This window comes from Brachionichthys hirsutus, chromosome 14 (genome assembly GCF_040956055.1).
Source record: "Brachionichthys hirsutus isolate HB-005 chromosome 14, CSIRO-AGI_Bhir_v1, whole genome shotgun sequence".
Classification (NCBI taxonomy): Eukaryota; Metazoa; Chordata; class Actinopteri; order Lophiiformes; family Brachionichthyidae; genus Brachionichthys; species Brachionichthys hirsutus.
Window position 1 is genome coordinate 10,152,634 of NC_090910.1, and position 25,872 is coordinate 10,178,505.

General features: G+C 44.1%; 4 protein-coding genes and 1 pseudogene across 4 annotated transcripts; 2 read left to right on the forward strand and 3 right to left on the reverse strand.

Annotated features, from left to right (window-relative positions):
* Positions 1-1,532: 1,532 nt before the first annotated feature.
* chmp5b (charged multivesicular body protein 5b) lies at positions 1,533-3,810 on the reverse strand. The gene is made up of 8 exons (XM_068747805.1): positions 3,664-3,810; positions 3,100-3,204; positions 2,731-2,777; positions 2,550-2,643; positions 2,401-2,472; positions 2,123-2,231; positions 1,902-2,017; positions 1,533-1,821 (listed from the first exon to the last, which is right to left on the reverse strand). The coding sequence occupies exons 1-8, from the start codon at positions 3,730-3,732 to the stop codon at positions 1,771-1,773; spliced, it is 663 nt and encodes a 220-aa protein (XP_068603906.1). The 5' UTR covers positions 3,733-3,810; the 3' UTR covers positions 1,533-1,770.
* Positions 3,811-5,952: 2,142 nt separating this feature from the next.
* Positions 5,953-8,183, reverse strand: LOC137903631 (delta-type opioid receptor-like; annotated as a pseudogene).
* A 7,468-nt stretch (positions 8,184-15,651) lies between these two features.
* Positions 15,652-19,781, forward strand: LOC137903872 (regulator of G-protein signaling 20-like). The gene is made up of 5 exons (XM_068748037.1): positions 15,652-15,747; positions 16,571-16,731; positions 19,091-19,174; positions 19,281-19,515; positions 19,593-19,781. Exons 2-5 carry the CDS (start codon positions 16,574-16,576, stop codon positions 19,779-19,781), a joined length of 666 nt encoding a protein of 221 aa, XP_068604138.1. The 5' UTR covers positions 15,652-15,747; positions 16,571-16,573.
* A 1,246-nt stretch (positions 19,782-21,027) lies between these two features.
* On the reverse strand, positions 21,028-23,163 carry lypla1 (lysophospholipase 1). Its single transcript, XM_068747942.1, has 9 exons — positions 22,937-23,163; positions 22,789-22,820; positions 22,640-22,705; positions 22,481-22,528; positions 22,315-22,385; positions 22,067-22,140; positions 21,670-21,771; positions 21,280-21,456; positions 21,028-21,201 (listed from the first exon to the last, which is right to left on the reverse strand). The coding sequence occupies exons 1-9, from the start codon at positions 23,003-23,005 to the stop codon at positions 21,142-21,144; spliced, it is 699 nt and encodes a 232-aa protein (XP_068604043.1). The 5' UTR covers positions 23,006-23,163; the 3' UTR covers positions 21,028-21,141.
* A 518-nt stretch (positions 23,164-23,681) lies between these two features.
* mrpl15 (mitochondrial ribosomal protein L15) lies at positions 23,682-25,489 on the forward strand. Its single transcript, XM_068748028.1, has 5 exons — positions 23,682-23,835; positions 23,994-24,151; positions 24,336-24,501; positions 24,828-24,951; positions 25,041-25,489. Exons 1-5 carry the CDS (start codon positions 23,731-23,733, stop codon positions 25,382-25,384), a joined length of 897 nt encoding a protein of 298 aa, XP_068604129.1. The 5' UTR covers positions 23,682-23,730; the 3' UTR covers positions 25,385-25,489.
* Positions 25,490-25,872: the final 383 nt, after the last annotated feature.

The following is a 25,872-nucleotide window of genomic DNA, read 5'->3' on the forward strand; positions in this document are numbered from 1 at the left end:
AAGGACAAAGATGTCTAACTTAATTTGATACCGTCACTTCATCGGGCGAACTATTGCAGGATATTTCTTGCTGTCGCCTTTATTTACACGGGGTACTGGTACTAGCTCCATCCTGTGGAGCAGTGGTTTGCCAAATGGCCTTAATAAAACACATTAGTGTCACCAAAAGTGAAACTATGAGGCCGTTAATTACTTTTATGCCAAGTTTAACATCCAAGTCCTATCATAAAACGCCTCAAAGAACTTGTAGGCCTACTTGTGTATGTTATTTCGCCCTCTGCTGTCTGGATCTGTTTCAAACGTCATGGTGCTGCCTTCAAATGCCGTCGGAAACATTAACTTTTCCGGAGATCATCAAAATAACTCAATATATGAGGTGTCATAAAACTCTGAATAAATCCACAAATACAACGTTTCCGGTGCAAAGAGCTTCAAACTTAAAAAAACAACAACTTTTATATAACTATAACTTTTATAGCTAAATTTCTTAAGAATCAAGACCTCGCTGTGCTACAGATTAACGTTTTTTATCTGCTAGTGTTGCGTAAAGTTCAAAATTTTGTCTACAACGATAGATTCGAACCAAGAATCGCACGACTGCAGTACAAACGGAAATTGTGTTGTTTTTGAACGCCGCACGATCCACACGCAAATGCGTGCAACAACGCGGAAGTAAAGAGTCCTGATCCTACTATGGGGTTGGTGTAATTCTAGCCAATCATAAGCCCTCATTGTCCAACCCGCCCACAATCACTAGCCAATCAGAAGTAGTCTCGGGTAACGCACGTCATGGCTTCACCGGAGTAGATATTAGCATTATGCAGTCTTTCTGCCCTTTTACGCGCTTATGCTCGGCGTGTTGCTGTAAACAGAGGTATAGATTTTGCTGTTATATATTTTTTTCCATGTTCCCTGTTAATTGTTGCCGTGAGAAACGTTTTCAGCCAAAAACACCCTTATTCCAGCAACGCTAGCAGTCGAACAGCTAGCTAGCTAACGTTAGCTAACAGTGCCTTCAAGGTTGCCAGGTTCGCTCGCAGAGGCGTCTTCGACGTAGTTTTTTTTTTTTTTTACATGCTTTTAGATCTGTTCTAATCTTAACTATCTACTGGATACATTTTTATTCCGAATGATGCTATTCTCGTTTTGTTTGTTTGTTTAGCTAGGACTGACGCACCGTGCTCATGGCTGTGAAGCTGATGGAGAAATGTCCTCTGCTTGTGAGATGCTAGATAGGGCCTTCTGTTTTAACTTGTAATGTTTTTGTTTTTTTTCTTGCTTCCAGATTCCTTTTTATGAATTTGAAATCCTGGAAAGCGAGAGCGTGGTGGAGTATCTTCACCTTAAGCTCTTCCCCCACTCCTACAGGATGAGATGGTGATGAGAACAACCAGCGAGTCGCAGGCGCGCCATCGGGAGCTGTTGCTTTCGTCGAGCCTTTTCTTAACGTGTCCGAATGTGCACGTGTTTTCGATTCTGCACTTTGACCTGCTTAACTTGACAGTAAAGTGATTTGACTGACTTCAAAGTCCTGTTTGTAAAAACAGAGTTTTATTCGTGGCAACTCGGTGCAGCGGAAACTGTACAGTGAAAACGCTCAAGCATCCGGATGCACTCGTCATTAGATCTCAGTCAAAGATGACTCGTTTTCATTTGTTACTTTCCCATATTTGCTGGACAGCAGACACTTGAATCTTAAGGCTTGGAAGTGTTGGTTAGATAAATAGTAAAAGGCTATAATACACGTAAAAAAAAAAAGTTTGATTGCTCTTATGTAGCAGGAACCTGAGGGAGACCAAACTCATCCACCAGAACACCTTCCTGGAAAAACAAAAAAGAAGAGTGGCGATCAGAGAAAGCTACAGACTAGTGAGAGAACTCCCGGAGCTGTGTGCAGTTACCCGGTTGGCAGACCTCTCTCCGGGCACGCCCTCTGGGATAGAAGGAGCCGAGGAGGCCTCGTCCAGGTAGGAGGTGTCATCGTCCAGGATCAGGTCGTCTCCCAAAGCGTCCAGTTCTGTGGACACGTCAACGAATGACGTCTATTATCAGCGCCGTCTCCCAGATTTCATCACCCGATTTATTTTATAATCGGGTAATTGCAATTGATTGCCAAACAAACCTGCTTCCAAGTCGCCCTCGTCAATATCGGGGGTGCCGTAGCTCCTGCCCATCGCCTCCTGGATTTCGTTGGAGTCCTCCATCATGTCCTCCAGCTCATCTTGAAGATTCTGAATGTTGGAAGAAAAAAAAAAAAAAGTTCATCTTTTTAATTCCACCAACTGTTTTATTGTCAGAATGAGTATGTATAAACTTAAAAGTTGATACAGTTTTTCTTATCTTTAGCTAAAAATCACATGGCTTTGATTGAATAAATGAATAAATGCGTAGAACCAACACCTCGATCTTATCGATGTTAACGTTCTTGTAGGCTTTCTTCATGTCTTTAAGGCCAACCTTCATGGCATCGACCTAAGAACCGAACGTAAAGTGTTAGGAGAAAACCACGCCGACTTCCAACATCCCATCTGGGAGACGAAACGGCTCACTGTTGTTTTTGTGTCTTTAAGGCTCTGGACTGTGTAGTTCGTTTGTTCCATGTTGAACGACTGCTGCATGAGGTTATTTTTCTGGCTCTCATACCTGGAAGATACAAAGAACTCTGAGTGATGAGGAAAACATCTGAGGTATAAACACTAGATTTAGTTAGAAATAAAAAAAATGGCTTACATTCTTTTCTGCTTCAGAACTCTCATTGCTTTCTGCTTGACCATATTCTGGTAAAAGAAAAAAACATTCCTTTTTTTAATGCTTCTCAATTGATAACGACTCGTGGTCGAGATAAACTGACCAGAAGGGAAAGATACGGATCAAAATACTTTATTGTTAGCATTCAAAATGTACCAGATATGCTGTTGGATTCATTTTGACAAGTAATCCTAATTTTGTAGGAATTTCTCTTAAAGGATGAGAACAAATAGGAGTAATGCTTAAAAAGAAAAGCCAATACTGTCGTCAATATTCCATAAACAGACATTTCTGGTTCCGTTTGTCTCAATATATTCTTTTAGTAACGGCAGCATCAGACATGAATCTTACTTTCGAAGGCCCGTCTCTCATCTTCTTCATCTGGTCCTTGTATTTCATGAGTTCAGCATCGAGTTTGGAGATCTTCTTGTCCACAGAATCTGTCCTAGAATCAACCTTAAAGTAAAAATAAACATCAAGTCTTCATCAGCAGTAAATAATGTCAGAAGTAAATGAATCGCAAGATTATTATTTTTTCTTTCATTCACAAAAGGGTAGCTCAACTGAGGCTAATAAAACAGTTTACTACCAGTCTGGTAAAGCAACAGCAGCTTTGTCAGATAACAAATAACCAGTGAAACTGGTCCAGTGACTCCACGTCGCCGAGGAAGGGACAAGTCTCTTGTTGGTCGCCATTTAAATAGCTCAAATACTCTGATTACATAACGCTGATTCATTGTGCGAGTGTACAAAACGGACTGGCAATACCATCACATTTGAGTGAGATACTAAATATCTGCTAAATATTGAAGCGCTTCCGGTGTCATTCTGTAGGTAAATAGAGCCTGTTGACAAAAACATTAGCTTACTTTGTTCGGGACAGCGTTCAAAAAGTTATCTCGGGACTGTACTTACATTCCCGATGCAGTCCGTTAGGTTCGGAGGGGGAGCTTTCGGCTTCCCGACGCCAAACAAACGATTCATTTCCACGAAATTCGAAGACTAGCCCTTCAAGAAGACGAAACAGTTGACTGTTGTTCCCCAGCAAATGGATAAACCCGGAAGAAAGACGTCAAGATGACGTAGGGGAGTCACGTGATCATGACTCGCCCCGCAGCCGCGCCTTCTTTACTTCATTTTATTTTCTAACAGGTTTCTTTCTAATATTAAATACGTTTAATTTACGAGCATATGGAGTTTTAAAATTAAAATAAATCAAATGTGTCGCATACAATGAAAGACAATGCAGTGATTCAAATGGATTCATGACAATTGTGATAAAAAAAGAAAAAAAAAAAAAGAAGAAGAAGCTGAAAATAAAAAATAGATCCTCCATAATGGAGAATTTAATTTACTCCAACCCCAGAAATAATTGATAATAAATACATAATTCAAACACTGACAGGTTTCTCGTGTCGAGGAAGTAAAGCAACAAAAATCGCATATACATAATTTAGTAATACAACTTACGTCCGTACGAGGGCGCTGTTGTCACACATTAAAACTAATTTCGACGTAAAACATTCAATCGTTCATCCATTCATTTTTATTTTTTTCAAGAGTGTTACATATTCCATAAAAAAATTTTTTTTTGCTCTTGTCCAATCAGGAGAATTTACTGTTGAGCTACTGCAATAATAAAATGTCAAAAACACTAATGCTGTTGCAGAGTAAGAATCAGAATCTATTTTTTGGGGCAACATCTGAGGAAGGAGAGTATCAGACAGTAAACATTCCAAATTGAACCTGACAACAACGTGAGTGGAAGTGAAGAAAATCAATATTTAATGGTTTAACTCACCTTAATGTGAAGGACTTCACTTAAAATCAATACATTTCCTGTTCTGTGGATGAAGCACAATCCAGGGTAGAACAGTAGACACAGAGATTCAAAAACAAAGAGGAAATGGTCAAAGGTGGTTGATTCTAGTAACATTTATTTTCTTTTTTTTGTGCACCAATGGGACCTCTATATATGTGAAATATTTATGGATCTATACAAGATGTGGTTAAACATTAAAGTTTCCCCCCCCAACCCCACACAGCTTGGATTTATGACTTTATCATATATCTCTGTGGAAATAGATTTTTGCTTCTAAATAGTTTAATTAGAGCCCCGGATCTTAATTATAGAAATGTGTTTATACAATGAATAAATTCAGTCTTATTTGCAGATCCATCAATATAACAACACTGTCCATCAGGCATAGAACTGCAGATGTTGCATTATGCTATCATAGCAATGACTGTTGACATGCTACATGCATCGCTAATGCCTGTGCAGATTCATGTTATCAATACAAAACAATATACTGTCAAAATAAACTGTATTCAACAATATGCACAATTCGTTCAAGTAGCAATTCGTGTTTTCAGATTGCACAAAGGTGACATTTCTCTACGGTAGCACGAGTATTTCCACATGACTACAGTATATGTATGCAATGATGTTTAATGAGATTTAATTACACATCATGAACTGAACAACGTATCAAACTGGACACAACTCCAGGGTCAAAGCTGATAGAAAGCCCTCTGTCAAATCGTAAATGCACATTGATGTCTCATGCACCAACCATTGGCTCATTAGTGTTACACAAAACCTGTATTAAGTGTTGTTAGACGTCTTTGAACCTTGTCTGATCCCAGACTGTTAAAGGCATTTATTGGCAACCCAAAAAAAGTAGATGAGGAAAAAGACAGGAATAAATCAAATCTAAATGGAATTAGCCTAAAAACACTGATTTATATTTCACTGTGTGAAAAATAAACAGAAATCAATACGTTTCATTTTCTTTTTTTTTCTGTTAAATATCTTCCTGACCGCTTTGTCCGTTAACGGGTCGCGGGTCGTACACCCTGGACAAGCCGCCTGTTCATCACACACACTCACACCTACGGACACATTTTAGTGTAACCAATGCTCCTAATTTGCATGTCTTTTGGTGGTGGGAGGGAGGAAGCCGGAGAACCCGGAGGGAACCCCCCCCCCCCCCCCCCACAGAGAGAACGTGCAAACTCCTGGCAGAAAGGCCGCAAGTCGGATTGGAACCTGTGACCTTCCTGCTGTGAGGCAACAACATGAACTGTTAAAGTCAAACTTGAATCCCAATTTATCAAGTGTGACTTTCCTTTGATCTGTGAATTGAACGCTGATATGAATGTTCGCCGTGTTTTTTCGCCAACGTGTAAAACGAGCCGCAGCTACATGGCCGACGTGACGTGGGTGAGGCCCAGGTCACGCGACTCTTTTCCAGTCGGGGAAAATGACGACAGCTCCACCGCTAGTCACGTGGGCTCCCGGCCGCCTCCCGGGTTCTGCAGGGGAATCGCTGGGCCCCTCCCCCGCGCCGCGCTGCCGGCCTTCTCGCTCCCTGAAGCCTTTCCGCCCCTCGGTTTGGCCGAGAGGCAGAAATCCTTGAAGCAGCGTTTGAAATTCTCATCCAGAAAGGCGTAGAGGACAGGGTTGAGGCTGCTGTTCGTGTAACCCAGAGCCACGCAGAAGAAGTAGGCGGCCATGATGGCGGTGGTTTCGGGCACGCCCACGAGCGCCTTGACCAGGATGAAGATGTGAATGGGAGTCCAGCAGGTCACGAACACGCCCACCACGACCACCACCAGCCGCGTGATCCGCCGCAGGTTGCGGTCCTTTTCCCGTGAGCCGGACAGTATCCGGACGCTCTTCAGCCTCAGGACCAAGAGGGAGTAGCACATGGTGATGACGAGCACGGGCACGACGAAGGCGAAGACGAACACGCACATCTTCATCAGCGTGTCCCAGTACGCGTAGGGCTCCGGGAACTGCAAGGCGCACTCGGTTACGTCTGCGGGAGCAGAAGCACAGAGAGAGGAAGGCGTGAATTAGGCGACTTATAAACAAGATTCCACTCTGCGCTTTAAGAAGCTCCTTAGAAGCACTCCGGAGGGAATATTTAACCCAACTCCGTTTCCGTCCTTCATCTGTATTCATGATGTGCGGCTATAGTTGGAAATCCTTCCCGGACGGTCTCGATGGAACGCATTTCTCGCCTTAAAGCATTTCAGTGACACGTTTTGAAGCGTCTTTTCTCAGCTCACGTCGTCGCCGTTGGACGCACGCCGGCCCGGAAAATGGGAGATCGAAAGCACTTCCTCACCGCTCTTCGTCTGCGTGCCGCCCAGAACGAAAGCGGGGATCCCCGCGGCCGAGGACAGGATCCAGATGCACACGTTGATCCTCTTGGCTTTGACGGGCGTGCGGAAGTCCAGGGCCCTCACCGGGTGGCACACGGCCACGTAGCGGTCCACGCTCATCATGGTGAGGGTGAGGATGCTGGTGAACATGTTGTAGTAGTCGATGGCGATGAAGACCTTGCACGGCACCTCGCCGAACGGCCAGGTGTTCAGCAGGTAGTCGGTGCTCTGGAAGGGCATGGTGGTGGTGACGAGGGCGTCGGCGAGGGCCAAGTTGAAGATGTAAATGTTGGTGGCCGTCTTCATCTTCGTGTACCTGTAAGAGACGTGGGGATGGGATGGCGAGGAAGACGATGGGCACAAGCGGTGAAATCGGACTCCCGTGACGCGCAAATGCAATCGGTTTGATTTGAGGCGACTGTGTCTGATGACCGAGGCGTTCTGGACGGCGCCGCCGCTTTTCGCATTACATCAGAGGAGATTTGTTGCTCGCGCGCGCCATCAATATCACCCAACGAGGTACAAGCAGCTGCTAGCGTGACAAAGCACCGCCGCTTCCCGCTCTGATTAACGCCACGGCCTCCAGCACGGAGGAAGATCGATGGAGCATTGTTGTAGAGGTAGATCTCGTAGAATCATTCGGGTTGTAAAATGAGCCCCTTGAAACTTTTTTTGGGGGGTTTTACGCGCCACACAAAATAGAATCGCAGCATTAATATCAACCTTTTCTTGTGAGCTTACCTGACATGGCCCTGTGGGTGAGCTGCATAAGCAGGGGTTAGAGAAATATGATCTTCCTTTGTATGGAGAGAAATCTGTTTTCAAAAAATGGATTTGCAACCAAAAATAATGATGGTCTTGTTTACACATATATATATATTTTAATTGCAAATCCTTTTTTTTGTTTGGTTGCATAAAAAGAAACAGATTTCTCTCCATACCTTTGATGGGTCTTTCTTCACGCACCAAAACGCACAGAAGCAGCGCGTGCATGTTTGGGGTGAAACATACATGTAACTGTAACATGACTGCGTGCGCGCATCGTACCTGATGATCACGTACATAACGAGGCAGTTGCCCAGCAAGCCCACTACAAACACCACAGAGTAGAGCGCAGTGATGATGGGGATGATGGGCGACATGCCCTCCGGCTCCCACGAATCCTCGTGGGTCGCGTTGCGGCTGGAATTCACGAAGCAGTCCTCCAGGAGCCAGGAGACGCACTTTGCGTTCACTTCACTTTCAACCGGAGCGCTTTCCATGCCGACACCTGTCAGGAGAAAAAAACGCTTCTCATTAAGATCAGATATATCAAATAAAAATATACGCGAGAAATGGTGCGCAAGTTGGATGATATCCATGCAAAAAAAAAAAAAACACGCACATTATAAAACAATGTATATCTCGAGCAAAATGCGCTTTACTGCGCAGCCATGAGAGAAAAACTTCCACATGTAGATCACGAAAGCCTCATGAAGCAGATTACAATACAGTTTTTGCGCGCCGTAAACGCGTCGCGGGTTATTAGAAGCGCGCGTCACTCACCTTTATCGAACCGCAGAGCGCGCAACCAGTAAATAAAATAAAAATGTTTTTTACAACCCGTATATTCTCCCAGTTTACAATTCACGTTCAGGCTGGAGGTTACAGCTCATTCAAGTTTGGGATCGGTTCCCCCTGCGCGCGCGGAGAGGAGCTGCGTAAGATGTGCGCGCGCTCGTGAACATGCACCGAATGAGAGGTGGCGCGCAGTCAGGCCACAGACACACGCACACGCACACGCACACGCTTACCTCCTGCTGAGTGGGTGATGGTATGCAGTGATTTAGAATAGATGAGAAAGAATGGATAATAAAGGATCAATGTCTTGATGAGAAACAATAAACTCAGGTCGACTTTAGGGTTACATGAAACTGTCAGAATAAAGATAAGAGTATTGAATATTCTGCAACTCTTGGATCATCAGGTGACACCGGCAACATGCCATCAGCCATGTGATGTAACACATCAGAGAGAGTGGAGCTGATGTTTGAGGACATCAAAAGGAAGCAGTTCGCTGTGAGCTGCTGTTACGGGCAATAAAAGGAAACAACAACAACAAAGAAACGTCAAAATCCCATTACTGCACTCAGGAGATAAATTCAACAGCTCCAATTTTATCATCACTAATTGGTTTTATTTCTGCGAGGTGTCTATTTTTTTATTTTATTTTTACAGAGAAGTGGCATCTGTGGCTCTGTAGCCTGCTTGTCTCTGAGCAAGATACCGAATCCCAAATTGCTCCCATTGGCTGCTCCATTGGTGCGTGATTGATGATGTGAACGGTTATCGTTAGGGATGAGCAGTCGGCGCTTCCCATACAGCCTCTGCCACCATAAATGGGCGCATTTTTACAAAAGCGTATTAATGATCAGAGAAACCACGTTGTAAGTTCACTGTCAACGTATTTGAACTATGCTTCACTGGTGTGTTGATAGAAATAACATCCAGCATCATCGCTTATAACATTGCGTCTCAAAGTAGAATAAGATTTTTACACTTAAGTTAGAACAAAGAATCAGAGTTTGAGTGTCAAGTGTTCAAACACTTAGATTTAAAGCCACCTTTGAATCCCATCCATGCTGCTCTGTGGGTGTTTATGTTCACCTTGAGGTTTGGGGCCAGCGGGGGCGTTTGATCGATGACTCAACAACAACAACAAAAATGCCGAATGTGCACTCTGAGTGAGCGGGACGCGCACGAGAAATTGCACTGTGAGCACGCAGGTCTCTCCATCAAAGACCAAAGTTGGACAGTTTAGGGGTGGCTGTGGGACAAAGTCAGAGCAGGAGATGATGGACGGCGTCCTGGAACGATGAGGTGCAACTAGAGCACCTTAAAGGGAGCCTTATAAATGCTCGCTTTAAATCCCTGCAGCTTCATGCAACGTTATATTTTTATTCCAAAGACGACACCAGCACTCCTCCAAGAAAAACAATTATTCAAATGTCTTTTTTTAGTCCACTTTGACCTCCAAATGAAGCAATTCATACAAACTGGTTCCACAGCAGAGTCTTAAAACACAAATTCACAGAAAAGTCTTTCGATGCAACCTTTCTAGAAACGATCAAAAACATCATAAAAATAAAAACACGACATTTTATTCTTCGCATTGAGCGACGTCTCTTATTTGAATGCAGCGCAATGCCACATATCGACACGGCAAACCCGCTGGAGCCTGATATTACACCGAGGCAAGCGCAACGCTGAAGGGAAATCTGCCTGCATGCGCTCTGTGCTGAATGATTTGCTCCTGCTCTTTAAACCTGCAGCCACAACGACATCCCTGCGTGTCCTCCGGGGCGTGCTGGAGCTCCTCGCCGTGGCCGACCAACAACAGCCGGGGAGTCTTTGGCTTTTTTGATGGATGCCTGCGACTTAATGAGAAGAGAGAGAGCCGTCAATAGACGCGAAATCGACTATGTTGATTCATATCTCACAGACTTCACGCTCTCAATGCACAGACGTGTGGGACTTCTGCCCCCCCCCCCTGCTACGAGACAGATTAGAGGCCATGCATGCAGCACAGCATGGCCTCAGATTTTTAGCTCGCATGTGTGAATCAGAGCGACTCCCCTCCGTTTCTACACACCAGATAGATGGAGGCCGAGAGTGAATCGCTCACCTCTCAGATGCAGCCACAGTTTTCATGAATTATCTTGTAGAAGTCCAATCAGAGTGAGCGGTAAACTTGAGAAGTCGTTTATATATTACTCTATAAACTTTGGGAGTCAGTCAAGAGGAACATTTGTGAAGGAATAAAAGAAAGAAACAATCCATCAGCTTCGGCGCGGCTGAGATAAACAGCCTTTATACGAATGGAACGAACGTGGAAATGGGTTCCGCTCGGCTGCACCGTAAGAACGTCTCTGTAATGTGGCTGTTTAATAATTAATACCATTACACATGCTTTAGGAGTGCATGCCTGCTTGTGTGAGGTGGCTCGGAGTTCATCACAAAATGGATCACCCCTTCAGAGGGATTAAGGTGATGAATCACCCTGACGACGGGGTGCAAGGCTGCGGGCTGTTTTCCCCAATCCGAGTTTAATAATAATTCCACGCTGCATTTTATCGGAGGCGCTGAGGCTGCTGCTGCTGCTCATTAGGCCAAAAGAATAAGTGACCGGGCCTGAAGAGCTTTTGTTTTATCACATTAATGATACGGTTTCATCATCACTTCCGAGGGATGCTGAGACAGCGTTTGGAATCAGCCACCTGGGAATATTTTTTTTACCTCCGCCAAGGAAAATTTCAAAATGTGTTCCTCGATATCTCGGTTGAGTATCGGCCGATGTTTATGGGTTTCACCCGGATCTGCAACAAAGAGGTCACATTTAACAAGGGGAGCAAAGTCCAAGTCCAACATCCTTGCAGTTTTAATCTGCTTGTAAGAATTCCCTTTGAATATTTTCTGAGAATAATCTCAAAAATCCGAACATAATTCGACAAAATAATTACGTCAGAAACACGAGAATCGCTACTAAGCATCATCCGGATAGCATAGTACCACAACAAAATAGAAAAGTGACGGGACAGGCACAATTCAGAAGCCAATGAGATTTCAACAAAGGTCCCTTAGACTCCGCCCCTGGATCTGCCCATGTTTGCCTACGTATAACTAATATCAATGAATTAATTGATTCTTCCTCAAATGGTCGTTTCCAAATTCCAAAACCGTTAATGCACCGAAAAGTCACCAGTGCCAGTGCTAGGCTGACTTTAAAACGCATAATGAAGCAAGCCTAATGATCCTTTTCCCCTACGGGTCATTTAAAGTCCCAATTCCGATGGACACAGTGCTGGGATGAACTCACATTTCACATTTCCAACTGTGAGACTGCTGATTCTATGAAACTGCAGGGAATGAACAGGCCAAATTATTAACAAATGCATCAGGCAAAGACACTTCAAAGTTTCCGGAGTGCATTTCCATTAAGTCCCGCTAACAGCAGCTCAATTATTGGAACATAAAGATGGGCGGCATGTAGCTGCATGCCAGTACTCAGATTTACAGCCAATAAAATCCCAGCGGTGTGGGCGAAGCTCATTGATTGCCATATGGGAAGAGTGCACTACATTTGGTTTAAATACTTGTGCAGACTATGAGTACTTTATAAATAATTGCACACAGAGAACGTACCTGGAGCTACATCTTAATGAAGTACCCTGCCTGGCTGGCGTCTGTGCCGGGTTGCCATGTTTAGTCTGGCCATGAGCAAGGCTTTTTCTCCCCCCGGCACCTAAATGCATTTGATCCAAAACACTCAGGTTCATTAAAACACACTTTGCATGCAGCATCTCAGCCACAACAAGACGCTTCCCCGTCGAATCAGGATGATTAGAGCTACTTTGAGCTCATTTCTAGTCCAAATACATATTTTGCCTGTGGTTCGGTTCAGAATGAAACAATTTTCAAGTCTCTGTGAGATGATTCCAGCCTTGACCTCAGTGAAAGAGGAATCTTCAGCGGGCATCAGCGGCGATTGAGCCTCAACCGCACCCGAGATTCAAAATCGAACCCGCTGAGCCAGCTGAAGCTAATTTGAGACCACAACGTCCGTCATTTGCAACCCCTTAATTATCTCGCCGAGCTCACAGGACAGTGATAAATCACATTTAATTGCCTCAAACATATTGAAACACATTAAGGTCAAGGTGTTAACAAATGCACATTGTCGATCGGCTTTTCTTTGTGTGTCGGCCAGGAAATGACCAAATGAAAGGCTGTGAATGGGCAGAACGGAAATTAATTATGAGATTGAGTACATGTATATGATATTTTAATAACCCCGGTCTGCTTGATGCATCATTTGATGTCAGCTCTGGTAAAATATGTGTTTTCATGACCGAAATGACAGGATGTCGGTGTCAGCGATGGAAGAGTTGGAAGAGACTGGGAGAAAAGTATCATCATATCATGTTATTTCCTGAACATTTCCATTTATGCACATTTGAACGTTTTATATATTCTTTTTTTTATTATTTTATTACCAGAATGGAAATACTTTGCCTTCATGCCAGGAGACTCAAACCCTCGGACCGCATCACTATCCACGATCTGTTCTGCGTGAACCTATTTAACAGCGGCAGTGCAATGTGGCTGCTCCAGAAGGTGGAGGGAAGAGAGGGAGGCCAATGACTGATGGATGGAGGAGGAGGAGGGGGAGAAGGACGATGAATAATTTCCCTGCGAGCTACTATTAGAACTTACAACAAAAGAATGAAGGAGAGGCCTTCCAGGAATCCCCATTAGTTTTACATTACTGAGAACACAGGGAGATACATTTTTCAGATCTGCGCCGCCTCGTTCATTTTTAACCTCCCACACGGTCGGCTAAATGTAATTTTTTTCTGCTCCTGACAAGATTAAATCAGATAACAATGGACGGGCTTGATGTGATGCACCAAACGAAAAGCACCAACTGTGCATCGTCCTCTTTGGAGAAGGTTGGAAGGTGTTTATTTTAAACCCACTTTGAATATTTGCGGGCTAAATGTTCCCTTTGAAAAGCCCAGATGTTCCGACTAATAGATGTAAACACGGATCCGATTCGTCTGCTGCTGAGCGGCGGGGACGTTTGGCTCCAATCTGGTCCTACAGTTCCCAGCAGCATTACAGAAAGCGCTTCAGGGGGATGAATGATGCCATGGCAGGCAGCCTGGATGAGAACCTGAACCCAGCAGAGACTGATGAATCTGAAATCTTATTTAATCATATTTACACAAATGAGTGAATTCCAACATGCATTTAACATGTTTAAACCCAACTATATAAACAGTCCATCACATCAGCTTGTCGTCTCAGTAAGGACATCAAAGAGGATGCAAATGTCCTCCTTCCTCATAAAGGTTGGATCTATAGATGCATTGATCTGTTCAAACAACAGCGGGCGGAGAACACAAGCTATTTACTTTAGTAATTGGTGATCAGTCTTTATTGTTTTAGCTCCATTCAGATTCTCACACGTTCATGCACGATCCCTGTTTCTTGAAAAAATGCCAGAGCATGACTCTAAAAAAACAAAACAACAACTCTGGAATATTCTGGGCAAATCCCTCGCAAAAGTAAAAGCCGATGTTCCACCAATCAGAGTTCAGTGATCATTAATGGAACTGAAAGGCTGTCCTTCTCATATAAAAGCTGATTAAACATTAATGACCGGGGTCCAGCACGGATCACCAGTTTCTGGGCTGTTTCATTAAACTTATGGCACACTTCTAAAAATCGAGTTCCAGAAGACGTGTTGAGTCATCACAAATCTAATTAAAAACACAAAGATCGGACTTTTAGGTTCGATTGATTGCATTAGAGATGGTTCTTCAGGTGATTTCTACCTGTCCTAAAAAGCCTCTCAGGGGCGGAGGAAGTCCAGATTCCCCACATGGTCCAGTTATACTGAGGATTACAGAAAGAGAACGCGACATCATGTTGTAGCTCCTGCTTCTTTTCTCAGTAAGTTTATGGAACGGTGAGGAAAAAGACATTTAATCAACATGGATAAAAAGAAGAGGAGTCTCTGCAGAGGAAGCTTCTGTGGCTCCGAGATAAACCAGCGTGCCGCTCTGATTTACACCACCGAGCAAAGGATGAGAGAAACCCGATGCCTCGTTTCATTAAAAGATTTCTAGTCACTGCTGAGGTACAGTAGGAACAATGTCTGGTACTGAATCAAGCTCCAGACTGGGAGAATGAGCATAACTGCGTATTTCCACTGGCCTCAGTGGACGGTGTGTGATTTACTGAATGAGTTCTGGAAGAGAAGAAGAAAGCAGGCTTCAAAATTGAGGTTGAATTTATAAACTACACACACCGCAGAGCAGATTAAAGGTGAAGAGATGAAAAAGCAGCGTCCATTTAAGAGGCAGTCCCTCTTAAAGATGACTTTGGCTTCAATATATGAGATTTATTATAAGGGTTAGAGGAAGACTTTGTTTTATGGTTCAGACACACAAAATGGAATGTCGATGGATAAAATAAATGCAGCGTCTTTAACAGCTTATTTTATTTGGTATTTAAATTCTGGTTACGTTTACCCTACATGTTGAAGGGAACATGAAATGGTTCATTAACTAAAATTGACTGAACTTCAAATACAGCTTGCGCCACACTTGCTCAGAAAACAAAGGCTTGCGGGTCAATCAGAGACCGTGCGGGATTTTGTTCTATAATTTATAGTACGAATAATCCATTAACTCACTTACAGAAGTTTTAATAAGTTTCCTCTCCCTCTCCAATTATTCTCTAAAAGTCTAAAAACCCTTTGGAGTTCCGGCGGGTTTAAATGGATCTTTACTGCCACCTGATGGACTCGTGAGGTACTGCGGCTCCGGTGATGCTGGGGGGATGAAGGGTTGATTAAATTGTTCAGGGCCTTGTAGAAAATAATTTATTTCCATTTACTCTTATCATCTGGTTGGAAATAGATTAAGCTCTAAACTGATGTCTTAATAGTAAAAAAAACAAAAAAAAACAATCGTCATTAAAGCACATTTATATACAACTTTTACAAAGAGGAATTTCATAATAAAATAGACCAAAATGAGAAAGTTAAAATAGATAACATCTTCTATGACAGAGCTGTAATCAAAATGATGAACGCTGGAGAAGCCATTGCTTGTAGGAGTCCGCGCACATTGATGCACGGGCGCAGAAGAAAAAAATATTTTCACACTTGCGGAGGCGACGCATGCGCACAGAGGACACCAACTGGTTCTGTGTCAAGTCGAGTCACACGGATGCGTTCGAGCCAAACATCACCTGTACCCTGGCATTCATGGTGACACAGTGAGTACACGTTTAAATCCGGGCAAAGCAGGCCTCTTAGAAATAAGCCTCGCGTTGCTGCATCTTATTATAGGAAGAAAAAGAAAAGAGCTGTGATTTTTCAGCATCCAGTGAAGGCGGAGTGTCTTAATAGTGATATTCCAAGAAGGAGAAGTAGAATAATATATCTTCAATATTGTCATTTGCACTAAAATGCTAATGTCGCGCATCAAACACGCGCAAATGTCTGCAGAGCTGCTGGTTTTTTTTTTTTTGCATCGGATGAAAGAGTCATCTGACGCCCAATGATCAGCTCATCCGATCAAATGATTCCATTATGTTTCTATAAATGGCTGCACGCTGCTTGCTTCTGGGCGACTTGTCGTGAATTGAACGTCGTGCGTGTGCGCGTGCATGTGTTTCTCCTGATGGATGCTGATTGCTGCGGTCCGACAGTAACGCCTTGCCGCGCTCATTACCGCGCTCATCCCTCACGTGGGGGGGGGGGGGGGGGGGGGGGGGTGCGTTCAGTGGGATCCAATATTCCCGTTGGATTCTCCAACATCTGAACCTGAACGCACCATTCGCCTTTTGTCTTAATTAAAAATGCAGATTTTTGAGGTCACATCGTGCAAAAAAAGAAATTCGTGCATTCCGCAAGATGCTGTTTGGCAACATGATTTTTTTAAATGTATTTTTCACGTTTGGCTCAATGTCTAATTTTAGGCCGTCCTCTCTCTGATCTGTAAAACCTCAGTGATTTCCTGTCTCTTGTGACGATATTCCATCTTAATGCGGTAATAATCTACCATGAGGGCCCCCCCACCCCCCCTCTCCTCTCCAGTCCATGGGCTCAGAGCGGGTGGAGATGCGTAAGAGGCAGATGCAGATTCATCAGGAAGCAGCTGCCAGCGTCCTCCAAACGCGCCCCAGCATGGGGAACACCCCCACCAACGCCTCCAACGCCTGCTGCTTCTGCTGGTGCTGCTGCTGTAGCTGCTCCTGGTAAATGGCTCCGACACTTCACTGCTTCCCACCACCCAGCGAGGGGGGGGCGGAAACATGGGGCGGGCGTCTGAAGGCTCCTTTTAGAGCACTCTTAATCCACTTTCTGCCGGGAACGGAACGCTCTAGATTCTGCTTTAGATGTAAAGGTGTCGTCAGCCACTAATCTGTCCATTAGTCGTCGTCCCCCCCCTTAAAGTTCACAACGTCTCACAGGTTGAAGTGACTCGTTTCAGTTTTGACAAATGTGAGTGTGTGTTTTTTTTTTTTATGTTGCCGATGCAGAAAGCCAAAAAGCTTTCGCTTCCGGGTTAGAGCTGGATGCAGGCCACTGATCATTACGACGGGGGTAATCACGGAGATAACCGAATCTGATCTGAGCATAGAAGAAGTCATCACCATCTCCGGCCTCCTGCTGCTTGCTTCTATCATTTCCTATCTGATTGAAGCAATGCGCCAAAAGCACATTTCATAACAAGCGCCAGGACTCAAGGAACAAAACTCGGTCTGCAAACAATACACAGAAAACCTTTTCACAGAATTGAAAAGGCGGTTTTCCTCACAAACATGCATGCTGAACATGCTGAAGGGGAACTGGTGGCTGTAACCCCCCCCCCCCCCCCCCCAGGCAGAATATGAATGGCTGCTTCTGTCTCAATGGGTTGTTCCTGTGAGGAATGATGGCGCTGTGTGAGGGTGTTCCTCCCTCAATGTCATCTGGGACTCTGCTGCGACCCTGCAGAGGACAGGCGGCGATAGATGATGAATGGCGGCGCAGTAGTTGGCGCTATTGCCTCGCAGCAAGAAGGTTGCAGGTCCAAATCCGACTGTGGCTTCCTTCCACCCCCATTAACATGCACATTAGGTGCATTGGTGATGCTAATTTGCCCCATAAGTGAGTGTGAATGATTGTCTGCACGTGGCTCTGTGATGAACTGCATGAATGGCGGCTTGTCCAGGGTGTGCGGTTGAGAAAAGCACAAGCACAGATGCTTATACTCCTGACTAATTTCAGATTACACGGGCGATCAATATCTCATCCTGCAGGGAAATAAACCCGAAACCAAGTTCACACACAAAAACAAATCCCAAACTTAAGAAAAAGATATGAAATCAAAGTGAATATTTTCTGCCTTTTTACCCAAATATCTAAATTTTGTTGTTTGTTTGTTTTTTGGCATGACAATCAATAAGCTAAACAAGAACCTAATAGGTTTCCATGCATCGTCCATCTCATGTAACGCATCATGCTACATGCGGCGTGGCAGATTTCAGCGCCTGATTTGGGGGTTGAGCCGCCAACAAGCACGATCAGCCTTCACTGGAATCTTGGCATCATGTTTGAGGCGCAACGTGCTGTTTGTGAAAATCCATATTTGTAATATAAATACACACCACCTCCTTTTTGCCTCGCGTCCTTTCAGCAGAATTACAGCCCACACCGCCATCCGAGGAAAAACAGATAACAGAGGTCCTGTGATCCACAAATGATCTCATTGGATGAAAGCCCTGGGGGTTGTGTGTGTGGGGGGGGGGGTAATCTGTTCTGGACTCATCAACCATTTACTTGTGCTTCCTCTGAGAACAGCAAAACCTGTTGTGTGCAGAACACGGCCACGTTAATTCACTCCACTGTGGATTAGTAAATACTTTTTGAATCTACATCTGTATCAATCTACATCTAATCGCCGCGGCGACAGATGGGACGGCTCCCTCCTGAGCCAATTAAACTACAGCCAGCTGCTGCATCAGGTGTTTGGGGGACATTTTAATTAAGCACAGGCAATCCCACAGGAAGATGTGGACAGTTGACACACTTTAATATTTTATGCAAATGCCCCCCCATCTACTGTAGGTGTTCTGTTATTTCTAAAGTGGAAAACATAAGATTCAGAGACCCTGGTTGGGTGTGAAAGTCCTTTCAATGCAGGAGTCCTTGTTGCACTGTAAGCAGTGTGAAATCTGTTAGGTGTTAAAAACAGTGTTTCCGGGGCTGTTTCTCGCTCCTGGGGCAACTTCACAAAGGAATATCTTGAAAAATGGCAAATATTTGGTGAGGACAAAATTCCAGGAAGCGGCTTGCCATGCCAGGAAATATTCAGGGACACGACCCCGAAAGCATCCAACTTAGTTTGGATAGAGTTTAACCGAGCTTTTTGTAGGTGCCGTTTGTCTCTCCGGATTCAAAGCACAGCATTTCCCGCATTTCTACTTTTGCTAGGCTAAGCTAACGGCGGTAGCGTCACACAGCTCTGAGAGTTGAATCCGTCCTTCCTTCTCAGCATCAGCAAGGTCGAAGTGGATGGGACATATTTTGTGACCCAACTGTGTGTGTGTGTGTGTTTTTTCCCCCCTGCAGTTTGACTGTTAGGAGCGAGGACGAGACAATACAGAGGTCCACTTTTGAACACAGGACAGAGGACACCTCGAACTGTGAAGAAAGGTGAAATCTAAACTGCCGCCATTCCTGTAAATAAACGAGAATAAACATCCTCTGCCGTAACTGGGAGAAGTAAATAAGCCCTGCTCTTTTATTTATTTTTTTTAAGTAGGAAGCCCACTCTGGAGGACGCTCACTCCTGGTCGACATCGTTCGAACGGGTGATGAAGAGTGCAATCGGACGCGGCTGCTTCAGGCAGTTCCTGCGGACGGAATTCAGCGAGGAGAACATGATGTTCTGGCTGGCCTGCGAGGAACTCAAAATGGAGACCAACAAGACGGTGGTGGAGGAGAAAGTCCGGCAAATCTACGAGGACTTCATCTCCATCCTGTCCCCGAAAGAGGTGAGGCGCATTCTGCTGATCATGTCGTATAAAAATATTGATTCACGTCTGATTTCAACCTGCTTGTCTTCCCGCAGGTCAGTTTGGACTCTCACGTCAGAGACGTGATCAACCGCAACATGCTGGAAGCGACGTCTCACACCTTCGAGGAGGCTCAGCAGCAGATCTACACGCTGATGCAGAGAGACTCGTACCCCCGCTACATCAGCTCGACGGCGTACACGGATCTGCTGAAGAGCCTGGAGCAACCTCCCCCCGAGCCGTAGGCTCGCCAACGCTTTTCAAAATGCCGCATGTGTGTGTCTCCCCCCCCGTTCCTGTTGGGAGTCCTGCTAGTTAGAGACAGACAAGGAACTGAAGACGACTTAAAAGCGGCTGCGGCTTATTTACCTGTGATTAGCTTACCAATATACTTGGAGCAAGCAAGAACAAATGCGAGAGCAGCGGCCGCTTCTTGTTAGTAAACATATCTATATATATTTTTTTTATATATATATTCCCTATAGCGCTTGACATTGCACTTTTCTACCTTGGTGGGGCGAACGCATGCATCTGTGGGCACTGCATCTGTATTTGGGTATATTGCGTGAGCCTTAATGCATATCCAGTTCTTGTAGGAAAGTAGTGGGTTTTATTTAAAAGCAACTAAAGAAGATGGAAAGTGCCTTGGAATAAGATCTTCAACACTTTGCACCTTTGCCCCGACGTCACGTTGGTGCTTTCGGCTCTTCTCAAAGATGACGTTTTTTTTACCACAAGCTGAGGACCCAGGAATAGATCTCGTCTGTGTGTTTCAAATACTGTGATACTTAGTGAAATATTTATTTTAAATATAAAAAAACAGGGAAAAAGACGATACGACCATCATCACTGATATATTTGTGTATTTATAAAGGAATGTGTGTGAAATAGCTATTTAAATTCTCAGATTAAATAAAGCACAATCATGTTGTTCTTGCTGTGGTGTATGATCACAGGTAGTTTTTTTTTTAATATGGCATTTACATTATTAGAAATGCTTTATATTGCTGCTTTAATATTGTTTGATATGGTTGCTTATGTGACCTGTTAAAAAATCAAAGACAAAAAAAATAACAACTTCCATCAGAATAAACTTTTGATTATATTTTAAAATTTTCTGTTTCATCTTCAATATTTAAATAATGCAGAATAAAACAGCCAAGGACCAAGTAAATAACAATAAAGCATGACATTAATATTTAAAATACTTGAAGTTGAAATGTTGACGAAGCAACAAACACACTGGAGGAAACGCATTGGTCAAGTTAAACTCGCTTGAGTTACAAAAACACCAAATAATTAAAAATAGCATTTAGCAAGATGCCGTTTATTCTCAAATAGCAACTACTCCATGAAGTATAGCCCTATTTATTCCGATACATACTTTTCATACGACATTCAAGCAACGAACGTTTGATGCTGCGACTCCGGGTCACGATGCAGCGGTGCCTCTCCTGGGATAACACGTACCCCCCCCCCCCCCCCCCCCCCAATTTCAACAAGTAGCAGCTTGGATTAGTCATGAAGTAAGTGATTCCCCACGTCCACAGAGGCTCACCGGAGTCAGTCCAATCTCCGGCGGAGCCGCGTCGCCGCTCTGGGGGTTCACTCGTCGCCGACGGGGGGAAGCCGCTTCTCTATGAATCGTTTGATATCCACCATTTCCTGCACAAACACAACAAGGAGATGAAATTCAAAGAACCAGGGCGGAGAATCAAACAACCCGCTTCAACCCACTCTGACCTCCGGACAGGCGCTGTGAAGTAGACCCCGATACAACTTGAAGGTGACATTGGACGGGGTGACGAGGGTTTTCATCTTCTCCGTCGTCTGGCTGCCGTATACCAACGGGACCAGGGGGTCGGAGTCGCCGTGGCACTGGAGGAGATGCATGTCCTTGTTGGCGCCGCCGGCAGAGGCCTGAGAAGAGATTAAGATTATTATCGTCCCATTACAAGGGATTATGATTCATCTACGGGGGAGCCACAAACAGGAAAGGAACAGTCCGCAACAAACAATTTGTACAAAAGACCGTTGAGCTCATCGGGATCTGAACACCTGGGGGGGGGGGGTCAGAATCAACTCGCGCTCTAGTTCAAACCAGCAAGCAGGGAGACGAGGCGTTTGCTCTACCTGAGGGAAGGCCTTGCGGAGCGGAAGCCAGCAGCTCAGAGCGACCACTCCGGCTAGCTGCTGCTGGGAGGTCAGAGCTGTGTAGAGAGCCACCGCTCCACCCTTGGGAGTAAAACGACATGTTTCTTATTTAAAAGAGAAAAGAAAACATCTAAAATATGTGTGTGAAACAAAAAGATATTTTAAACTTTAAAAGATATTTAAAGGGCAACTCGGTCAGGCTGCAGGGCTGGACGGCAACAACTGAAGGTTTGTGTTGGCGTTAGCAACTGCAGCTCCTCGTCGCCATGGTAGCAGCAAAGATAAAGCATCAATATTCCTGCTCTGATTAGACTCTGGCCCGTATTCTATAGGATGTAATTATTCAACACAAATATACAAGTGAAGAATCACTTACCTGTGAAAATCCTCCGAGAATAATCCGGTTTGATGGGATTCCATTCTTAACTTCTTGCTTTATCAAGGCTTCAACTGCAAGACGAGGAAAGAACTTACGATTGATACGGGGAAAAAAACAACCAGAATTTTCCTGGGAACAGATAGTAAAAAAAAAAACGGCTGCTAAATTGAACTATCTCTTGACATTTTCATTCCATTTCAACCTTTTGGTTGCAACGCTGCAATGAAATAAACATGCAGACGTACGGTTCTCTGAAGCCGCTTTGATTCCAGCCTCGTCTTCATCGGCGTCTGGGCTCAACCCGTAGATATCAAACCTATCCGGGAAGGGGGAAAAAAAAGAAATCAGGCGAATCTCAAAGCGCTGGTGACAAGTCCACACTACTAAAACACAAATGATTGTACTACTTACCAAGAAGGCATGTTCAACCTCATGTTCAGCGTAACAGGCATGGTGGGACTGCAAATCATTGAAGAAAAAGGGGAGGCCTTGAAACTGATTACTTTCACACTTTTCAAGGCTTTTTCCTTGTATGTCCAGCATTGAAAGCTGCTGCATGTCAGTACTTACGCATGCGGGCAGATGTATTTGACATGCGGTAACCTTATCCCTGCAAAAGCTTCTGCCCAGCTGTGCCTGCAACGTCGGTCAAAGTCAAAATGGAAACTTCTGAATTTATCTCTGGAGGGACAGAAGCTAAAAGATGTTGCTTCACCTACCCCGTATCTCCGAGGCCATGCAGGAATATCACCTATAAATCCCAAAAGCACAATCGGAAACAGGTAGTCTGAGATGCATGGAACAACATGGCAGCGGTTTTTTTTTTTTTTTTTATCTCATGTAAATGTATATATTTTTTTAACTCACCGCCGCGGTGGCTTTCCGGGCAGCAGGCACGATGGCAGGCAAAGGCGCTGACATGTTGTTACCGCACATACAGCGATAAGCAGCTAATGTGTCGGTGCAATTTAGCCCTGCTAGCCGCTAATCGATGTATCCAGCTACCAATCTGTCAACAACTCCAGCTATCAATTATTAAACAGGCAGCTAATGAGAAGAATAAGAAAAAAAAATCGAAACTTTTAAATCTCGTATTGTCGCCGGTAGTTTAGGAATTCCTTTATAGTAGACTTGCTAGCGGAAAATAGCGCACCGCCGTTGGACAACCTTAACGTGTTAGTCACCAGCAGCATCTAAGTCCCGCCCCTTCCGCCACGCGATTGGACGTAATTATAGTTCCTTTAAAAAAATACGAGCCGAGCGTTGTTGTTGGGTGAAATGTCAATTACATCTAATTTAATAAATTAAATCTTTAAAATGGAAGTTAATATATTGAGGCATCGCCGAAATGTAGACGATGAGATTACGTAACAATACAAATAGTAAATAAATAGTACGCACGATGCATTAAACATCCATGACTTGTATTCTGTTTGCTTTAACAGATAAATATAATAATTGTTATTCCTTAATGTCGATAATATTCATTGACATCCACGGAAATTCGCTCGTCCCGTTTTTACTTTATGCCATACTTAAAGGTTACGTTTTATTTTGCCACGGAAGAAAAACAGAAGTACTTCCGCTATCCTCGGTCACGTGACACACGTGCCCTTGGTTTTGCTGCGTCTCTGTCATGTGAAGGAACAGAAACATCAAACATGTCTTTCCCAAAGAGGCCTGCGGGAAAAGCGTTTGAAACGCTGAAGAATCTTCCGCGGATAACGTTAGCGAACTTGCGGCCTGAACCGGGATCAATGCGTCCGGTAATGTTTCTTGATATGTCAACACAGTTTAACCTTAATGCAGCCCAATAGAGCTAGCATAGCGAGCTAGCTTGTTATGATAGCCGCTAACCCCTTGGTCGCTAGTGGCAGGGCTAGGGCTTTTCCACAATAGCTCACGTTCCTCTTTCTTTTTTTAGGAACGACGGCGAGGCCGAGGACAACATGGCGGCAATAAAAGCGGCCGAGGACACAAAGGAGAGCGGCAGAGAGGCACCCGACCTCGGCTGGGGTTCGAGGGGGGTAAAACGCCCTTCTATCTGTCAATTCCAAAATATGGCTACAACGAGGGACACAGGTAAATGCCTGTTACTCTATTACAAAGAAAAATAAATATTACTCTTTGGAAAACAAATTGCATAACTAGAGTATTTGAAACCCCTGGTTACATCGGTTCTGATTTGAGATATGCATTTGATATATTGGTGGTTAATGTGATTTTTCCAAACCAGACCAAAAACAGATTCTGTGCTCTTTCTCAGTCGCCGCTGTCAGTACCAGCCTCTCTCATTGATGCGATTGCAGTACCTGATTGATCTGGGACGGGTTGACGTGACCCAACCCATAGACCTGACCCAGCTTGTAAACGCCAGAGGACTAACTATCCAGCCTCTGAAGAGGGACTACGGAGTGCAGCTTGTTGACGAGGTCATTGCTGCCGTGGTCAAAGCACACATTTCCATAAGCTCTTTAAATGCATTTAAATATTTGGGTTAAATTCCAGACAAAAGCTAAGCATCTTTTATTTTTTATTTTTTTTACAGTATTGTGCACATCCTACTTAAATAAACTACATAACCTTTTGGTTGAATTTCGTTGATGCAAACTCTTTTGCTTTAATGCTGCTGTGCTTTGATCATGTTGTGTCAGTAGGTGGCACCAGACAACAATTTTCTCATCTGCTCACTGATTAACATTTTCTTTTCTCATCCTGCTCTGCGAAATGTTAAAGATTCGCATCTTGTCTGTTTCAGGGTGGCGATATTTTTGCTGCAAAAATCAACATTGAGGTTCAGAGAGCTTCTGAAGGCGCTATAGCTGCTATCGAGAGGAACGGAGGGGTCGTCACAACCAGTTTCTATGATCCTATAAGTCTTGGTAAGACATCTTTATCATTCTTAAAAACTCAGCCGCATTTCGTAACATTTATATTTTGCAGTTAAATAATAACTTTTTTTTTTTTAAAGGTATTGTCATCAAGCCTGTCCCATTCTTCTTGCGTGGACAGCCCATTCCGAAGCGAATGTTGCCAGGAGAGGACATGGTCCCGTATTACACAGATGCTGAAAACCGGGGTTACTTGGCTGACCCGGAGAAAATTCAAAAGGCTCGGCTCGCCCTGGCCCAGAAGTACGGATATATTTTACCAGACATTTCAAAGGATGAACTGTTTGACATGCTCTCCACGAGGAAGGATGTCCGGCAAATCTTCTTTGGCCTCGCTCCAGGCTGGGTCGTTAACATGTCGGAGAAGAAGGTTCTGATGCCAACGGATGAGAAACTTCTGAAATATTACAATTCCAAGGAGTAAAATGAATGTGCATGTAAAGTATTTGGTGGCAAAAGCATCTTAAGACGTGTAAAAACAACTTCCTAGACCTGTTCCCATTTTCTATTAAAAAAATGTTACAGCGTTCTTTTGTTTGTGAGCTACTTTACTGTCATTAAACCTTCTCACGTTATAGATACACTCGTGCCACAACAAATTCTAAGTGCGTTTATGACGTGAGCTTCAAGGCGCTGATGAAAAACAACCATGATGGAATGAACGTGAATTATAACAGGTGAGGGGGAAATAAGGAAAATAAGATAACTCAAAAGAATGAAAACAGGAAACAGATGCCCAGTGGTGTGTGTTGCTTGTGAAATGGGCTCTATAAGGGGAGTTTAGGAATTAGTCACAGGCAGCTGTATCCTGGTATGGATGTTCAAAAGATCCCTCTCCTCCCCCCCTCCTCTTGGAACACAATCACAGGGAAGCACATACTTGCCCCCCCTTAATGCTTTAGAGACATAATG

Excerpts from the sequence above, each read along its gene's own strand:
- chmp5b (XM_068747805.1), bottom strand. The coding sequence starts at position 3,732 with ATGAATCGTTTGTTTGGCGTCGGGAAGCCGAAAGCTCCCCCTCCGAAC. Across the intron at positions 3,205-3,663 it reads TAACGGACTGCATCGGGAAT|GTTGATTCTAGGACAGATTC; the intron begins GTAAGTACAGTC and ends TTTTACTTTAAG. Across the intron at positions 2,018-2,122 it reads CGAGGGCGACTTGGAAGCAG|AACTGGACGCTTTGGGAGAC; the intron begins GTTTGTTTGGCA and ends ACGTGTCCACAG.
- LOC137903872 (XM_068748037.1), top strand. The coding sequence starts at position 16,574 with ATGGGCTCAGAGCGGGTGGAGATGCGTAAGAGGCAGATGCAGATTCAT. Across the intron at positions 16,732-19,090 it reads TGCTGCTGTAGCTGCTCCTG|TTTGACTGTTAGGAGCGAGG; the intron begins GTAAATGGCTCC and ends TCCCCCCTGCAG. Across the intron at positions 19,516-19,592 it reads CCATCCTGTCCCCGAAAGAG|GTCAGTTTGGACTCTCACGT; the intron begins GTGAGGCGCATT and ends GTCTTCCCGCAG.
- lypla1 (XM_068747942.1), bottom strand. The coding sequence starts at position 23,005 with ATGTGCGGTAACAACATGTCAGCGCCTTTGCCTGCCATCGTGCCTGCT. Across the intron at positions 22,706-22,788 it reads CATGGCCTCGGAGATACGGG|GCACAGCTGGGCAGAAGCTT; the intron begins GTAGGTGAAGCA and ends CCGACGTTGCAG. Across the intron at positions 21,202-21,279 it reads TTCACAGCGCCTGTCCGGAG|GAAATGGTGGATATCAAACG; the intron begins GTCAGAGTGGGT and ends GTGTTTGTGCAG.
- mrpl15 (XM_068748028.1), top strand. The coding sequence starts at position 23,731 with ATGTCTTTCCCAAAGAGGCCTGCGGGAAAAGCGTTTGAAACGCTGAAG. Across the intron at positions 23,836-23,993 it reads AACCGGGATCAATGCGTCCG|GAACGACGGCGAGGCCGAGG; the intron begins GTAATGTTTCTT and ends TTCTTTTTTTAG. Across the intron at positions 24,152-24,335 it reads GGCTACAACGAGGGACACAG|TCGCCGCTGTCAGTACCAGC; the intron begins GTAAATGCCTGT and ends GCTCTTTCTCAG.